Below are 6,737 nucleotides of genomic sequence, written 5' to 3' on the forward strand. Positions count from 1 at the left end.
AAATATGGCTCATAAATCAATTAGTTTTTCTTCTTTAATTATAAGGATTTGCTTCAATAATGATAAACAAAAAATTAAATATAAACACATAAATAATTATATTTTATATTCTAGGACTTTTATCATGGTAATGACATTAAGAGTAAAATGTTATGGTCATATATTTATGAAGAGTTGGCTTTTTTGAATAAGCTTTCATTAAACCATCGTTGCTCTGTGATTAATGAATGTAAGCCTAAATTCTGACTTTATAGTTATTGCCAACTGAGAAGAATTTTGGTATGTGTCTCCATAAAGTGTTTTAATCATTTGAAGATATTTTTAAATGCCTGTGTCTTTGACTATTAGAAAATACAACACTCTCTCATTAATGAGAAAAACATTTTTAAATAGTAGAATCCAAAGTTTATGAAAAATATGGAGAAAAGACCAGTTATTTTAAATATAATGTGCCAATTTCTTAGCTAACGTTACAGTTTTTATAAGTGCATAAATATGAATAGTGTTAGAAATAAATGATTTTTTATCAAATAGTTAAAAGATAATTATTTAATTAACTGTCCATTGTTAATTAAATTCATATTTATATTTGCTATATATGGGAATATTTATATTTAAATTTTATGTGAGCAAACATATACAAGAATATTTAACTTCTTCTTTTCATTGTTTTCTTCTAGATGATTTAAGAAGGATTGATATGACATCAAATTTAATATCTGAGATTGATGAAGATGCATTCCGAAAGCTGCCTCAACTTCGAGAGCTTGTTTTGCGTGACAACAAAATACGGCAGCTCCCAGAATTGCCAACCACTTTGACATTTATTGATATTAGCAACAATAGACTTGGAAGAAAAGGGATAAAGCAAGAGGCATTTAAAGTAAATTTGAAATTTTATATGAAAGACTTTCATCTTCCCATTTCATTCACTAGCCTTTTATATTTCTATAAGAGGATTTAATTTAATGAGATTTTTAACTTCCAAAATAAATGTCACAACCATATCTATCATACTTTTGAGAAATAACATGTTCCGGTACATCCTGAGGTTGGTCAAGCACCAAGAACAGAGAGTACAGCTGGAATAAGAAGTAGGTGTCTGCCTGGAGCACCAGGCTACAAGGAGCATCTGCAAGTGGTGCAAGCCAGAGACTTTGTGTTTACCAAGCCTTCCACTCAGGAAAAGTACTTTATGTGGTTAATAGGATCATGTTTGGGCAGGGTGCAGGTGACATCCTGAGGACAGAAGCCCCTAAAAGACCTTGTAAAGGGGATAGGTTCGGAGAACGTTAGGGATTTTATTTTCTAAGTGAAGGAAGCAGGTTTGGGGCTAGTGGACTTGATTGGAACAACAGCATAGAGTCTACGGCCAGTAACTAACTGGTTTTCTTACCCATCCTTATAGCATTCAAGCTATTCTTTCAAATATACATTGAACAAACAATTTAAAAATATTCTTTGAAGGGATATGAAATTATTCCCAGGGATGTCACAGGAATGAGTATGGACTTATTACCACCAGGTCATGGTGAAAGTCCTGTCTCTTTGCTAGGCCTCCTATGACACCACCAATGTTGGCTCAGGCTACCTCATTATATCCTGGCAAGGGTCAAAGTCTAGTCTGTCCACCTCACCCCTCTTGGCATAGGTGGTGGGGAGTGACAGTTTATTCTGGTGTGTTGGCTAGAATAGACCTGTTATTGTCTGTATGTTTTCTGTCTTGGTATGTTACCCCTTTTCTGGTACTTGGGATACCAAGCTGCTGTTGATGAGAAAGTCTCATTTCTCTATGTTTATGAAATAAGGCAAATTCTTGCTATGTCTTACCAGAATCGTCAAAATCTCACTGCAGAAAATCTTCCATTGGAAGAAGCTACCTTCCTAGGATTGACAATAACTGAACAAAATAAGGGTCTGCATGGAGATTGAGAACACATTTCATTTTCATAAAGAAATATTTGCTGATGGCCAATTTTTTTCAAAACTTATTTGAATTGCCTAGGAACTTTGAAAACCAATCTGCCTCAACTTTGTAAAGCAAGACTTGGACAGGCACATGTTATTTTATAAATATTTGCTTGGAGAGGGAATGGAAAATATAACTGTGGCACCATTAATTTGTATTAAGTCCCTACATTTGGAATGTTTACAGGATATGTATGATCTCCATCATCTATACCTCACTGATAACAACTTGGACCACATTCCTCTGCCCCTCCCAGAAAACCTACGGGCCCTTCACCTCCAGGTAGGGTTCTACTCATAAGGTGTGCCGAAAAGCTTTAGGGAAAACAAAACCAAACAGAGGAAGTCAGGACACAAAAATCTGTTTATTATGGCATATTGACATACTATGACAATTTCGCTTCTTTTTCTCCTATCTCTCTCATTCATTCTCTCTCTCAATCTGACTACAAGGTATTTATACATTCATAGGCCTATCTCTCTTGATTTATTTCTGATAATCTTAGTCTTTATTTTTATTCATTTCAAATCAAAATGCATACTCGTAGTAAACAAAGCTTCTTTCGCAATAAATCAAAATCTTTACTTGACAAAGAAATATGTATGGATTAAAAATGGAAGAGAAAAGGGAGAAAGAAAAGTTTAATTTGGCTTCTGGCATTCAGGGCAGAAAAATGTCAATTTCAAGTTTTGATTTTAGATTTTATGTATTGAATTAAATTAAATTCTAAGGCATTCCTATGTGCTGAGAGATGACAAGCCTCCATCTCTCTGGACAAAGAGAGTGCAGTTGCTATTTTTTTTAACCAACATACTTGGAAGTTTGAGTTATTTTAAATCCTATCATACCACATTTTATCTTTGAAGTAATTGAATAAAAACACATTTTTCAAAATTGTTATGATCTAATAGTTTCTAAATATATTTAATTTTCATCCACGTGATTAAAAATTGTTCATTAAACAAACATTTTTGTTGCAACAAAGAAAGATAAATTATTTCTTATTTCAGATGGGATAATGTTTGGTCTACAGCTGTAATCAGCTTTCTCTAAGTTTCATCTGCTATATGGAATAAAATGTAGAGAACACATACATTTTATGCACAGAGAAATAATGTCATAGTCCAATATTAAAAATGTTTAGTAGAAAAAGTGCAAACCACTACAAGAAGTGATTTTGCTATGTAAGAGCACGTCTCTGATTCATGTGTTTATCTTTGTGGATTTTGTAAATATTTACCTCTGTGTCTTTTCTTCCTATGAAAATACATTTCCTATACTTTTTGGTTTATTTCTGGGTATATCTGTCTGAGTCTTGGATATCTATTTTTTTGCAAGTTTTTCTGACTGTATTTATTCCTTAATGTCTATATCCTTTCAAGCTCTCATGATGTTTCTGGATGGCTTTCTCTTTGTCTCTTTTTTTCTAGGAATAAATTCCTGTGCATATGAATATTTCTTGCCTTGTTTATGATTGGAGGGAGAATTTTAAAGGGAATCCTTGAAGAAATTTTGAATTTATTTTTCCAATTATGAATTAACTTTTATTACTATTTTCAGGGATGATATTGGTCCCACAAAGTAAGCCGGTCTCTGATGTTATATTTAAACGCAATGTTCCTGGATATAAAATGAGGTTTTTTTTTTTTTTTAATTAATTGGCTTTACATTCCTCCTCTAAATTTTGAAAATCATCAAGTGTAACTTTTAAAATATTTTTCTGTTGAGGCTACCTCACCAACAACATTCAGTATATGACTGTTTTTAACTTATACCTACTTGGTTGGCTAAAATAGATAATTACAGATGTTGGTTACGATGCAGAGAGAATGAAAATCTTCATATACTACAAGTGAAAGTATAAAATGGTACAGCTATTTTGGAAAATAGTTTAACAATTCCTCAAAATGTTAAACATAGATTTACTATATTGCTCAGTAATTCAATGTCCAGCTGTATACACAAAAGAACTGAACACATATGTCCACACAAAACTTGTATGCAAATGTCCATAGAAGCATTATTCATAAGAGCCAAAATCTGGATTTGGAAACCATCTAAATTTCCATTAACTGATGAATGGATAAACAAATTTTGTTATATCTATACAATGGAATACTAATGGACAATGAAAAAGAATGAAATACCAATATATGCCACAACATGTATGAACTTTGAGAACATGATGCTAAGTGAAAGAATTTAGTCACAAAAGATAATATAAGATTCTATTTATGTGAAATGTGCAGAATAGGAAAGTCCATAGAAACAGAAAATAGACTAGCAGTTGCCAGGGCTTAGGGAGATGGGAATGTGTATGTTTTTTCTCTGGGGAGTGTTGAAAATGTTCTAAAAGTAGATTGCAGTGATGCTTGCACAACTCTGGATATATTAAATATCATTGAGCTATACAATTTAAGTGGCTAAATTTCATGGTATGTGAAACATATTGAGTAAAACTATTTAAAAATTCAGCCCTGGGCCCTGTTTATCTTTCTAATATTTGCTCCCTCCCTCCTTCACTTCACTTCAGCCACATTGACTTGAATAGTGAATGCTGAGGAAGTGATATTCCATGATAATTCCTCAGGACTTTGAACTTGATGTTCTCTCTGCCTAGGATGTTCTTCCCTGGGTCTTTTCATGCCCCTGTCTTCTTGTCATTCCATTCTCAGTTCAATTACAACCTCTTAAGATAATTTTTCACAGTCACCATCCTTTCTTCATAATGCTCACCATTTTTGTAAATACCATTTTTAAAGATTTATTTTATTACCTCTTTATCTTATATTTCCCCTACTGAAGTGTAAGCTCTATTAGGGCAAGACCATGTCTATTTTTTCTTAATTGATTTATCTCCATTGCCTAGAATACTTGGCATATAGATTATGTAATATTGATTGAGGGAAGGAACAAAAGAATAAAAACAAGGATGAAGCAAAATGAAATAGGGTATCAATCAGTACTAGGAATATGTTATATGTTTTCTTATATTTATTTTCATCTCTTTTAGAATAACAACATTCTGGAGATGCATGAAGATACATTCTGCAATGTTAAAAATTTGACTTATATTCGTAAGGCACTAGAGGACATTCGATTGGATGGAAACCCTATCAATCTCAGCAAAACTCCTCAAGCATACTTGTGTCTACCTCGTTTGCCTATTGGGAGCCTTGTCTAATTTCAGATAATGGTTAGCATTATGAGGCCTACCATAGCAAAACAATTCTTACTGCTTTCTTCAAAAACAAAACTCAGCATGATACTTTCAAATCATGTTCTGAAAGATGAAAATAATTACATGAAATATTTAATACAACTAAAAGTGTTAAATTCTGATGAAAATTTAATAATTTAAGAAAACACTAAATGGGGTAAGAATAAATTTACAAGATGTACAGAAAGAACAAAACTAAGTGATACAAAATATTTCACAGATATTCTTATAAATCACATATAACTTGCAAATTTTAGGGGTTCATATCCTATATAATTTCAAGTTAAGTCTGTAATAAAGAAAAGTTTTAAAACACTTCAGCTATTTTGCCAAGATTTAGATGTTTTTAATTAAACCTTTGTATTCCTTTTTTTCACTAAAGCATGTTTTTTTCCCCTAATTCATTAAAGCATGAAGAAAAGAATAAATGTATTTGAAAATTACAATGGCCTTGTGGGGAAATATTCATTATAATCACACTATGAAAATAACCATATACCACAATAATACACATAACTTTCACCTTTTGAATGATAACATTTTATCATCTTAAAGACCTATCAACTTCTTTTAGACCTTTGGTAAACTTATTTGTTACTTGGTGTATTTATGCAAAAAATAAAATAAAATATGGAAAATAGAAAATATAGAAGATAATATGATACCTACATTAGAGAAGATGTTAAGGAATATCTTCTAAGAAGAGTTGATCTTTCCAAAATGTTTAATCATAATACAGGCACATGGTTAAAAACTGAATGACTAAAGAGTAACCAATGAAAGGTGAATTTCCTTCCAGCTGTAAGAGCCCAAGTTCTACTCCCTAGAAATAATGTTTTCTTGTATACCTTTATGTAGTTTTCCATGATAAAAAAAACTAACATATATGTAATTTCTTTTTTACACAAATATAAATGTGCAAGTGCTACACATATATACATTTCACTATTATGTATGTATCTATACATAAAAACATGCATTCTTAAGTACAAACAATAATCATTATTCTGAACCTTTCTTGTTTCACTTAAAAATATTTCTTGGTGATCTTTCCATATCAGCACATACAGCTCTATCGATTCTGAAAACCACATATCAGTATATCACATGGATGCACAATTTTTGTACTTATGCCAAAACTACACAGAATAACCTTGCTTTTAAAAATATATATATATATACATATATATATATATATATATATATATATATATGAAAGTAAAAGAGTTTATTGTATCCTTTTAGAAGGACAGAGAGAAAAAGAGACAAAGAAAAGGATGGAGACAGATGACATGGCATCCCAAAGAAAGAGAAGGAAGTTGCCAGCCAGAATACTCTTGCTTGAACATAAATAACTTTGTGGACATGTGAGAGAATGTCTACGCAAAATTTCATAGAAGTAGAATTATGGGTCAAATATTATTATTTTAAATTTTAATAAATGTTACTAAATTTCCCTTCCAAGGTATTATACCCACTTAAACTTTCACCGACAGTGTGGGAGAGTACACAATTCTCTACAATCTCACTAAGATGAAAAGTTTGTTA

At 31.6% G+C, this 6,737-nt stretch overlaps 1 protein-coding gene across 1 annotated transcript in view; it reads left to right on the plus strand.

Moving 5' to 3' along the window:
* The window catches only part of EPYC (epiphycan), a 29,050-nt gene extending 23,418 nt beyond the window's left edge, over positions 1-5,632 (plus strand). The window contains exons 4-6 of the mRNA XM_020287935.2: positions 681-883; positions 2,156-2,251; positions 4,983-5,632. Coding sequence (XP_020143524.1) covers positions 681-883; positions 2,156-2,251; positions 4,983-5,153 — 470 coding nt within the window. The 3' untranslated portion in view covers positions 5,154-5,632. The remainder of the gene's footprint in view (positions 1-680; positions 884-2,155; positions 2,252-4,982) is intronic.
* The last annotated feature ends 1,105 nt before the right edge of the window (positions 5,633-6,737 follow it).

Source organism: Microcebus murinus, chromosome 10 (assembly GCF_040939455.1).
Source record: "Microcebus murinus isolate Inina chromosome 10, M.murinus_Inina_mat1.0, whole genome shotgun sequence".
Classification (NCBI taxonomy): Eukaryota; Metazoa; Chordata; class Mammalia; order Primates; family Cheirogaleidae; genus Microcebus; species Microcebus murinus.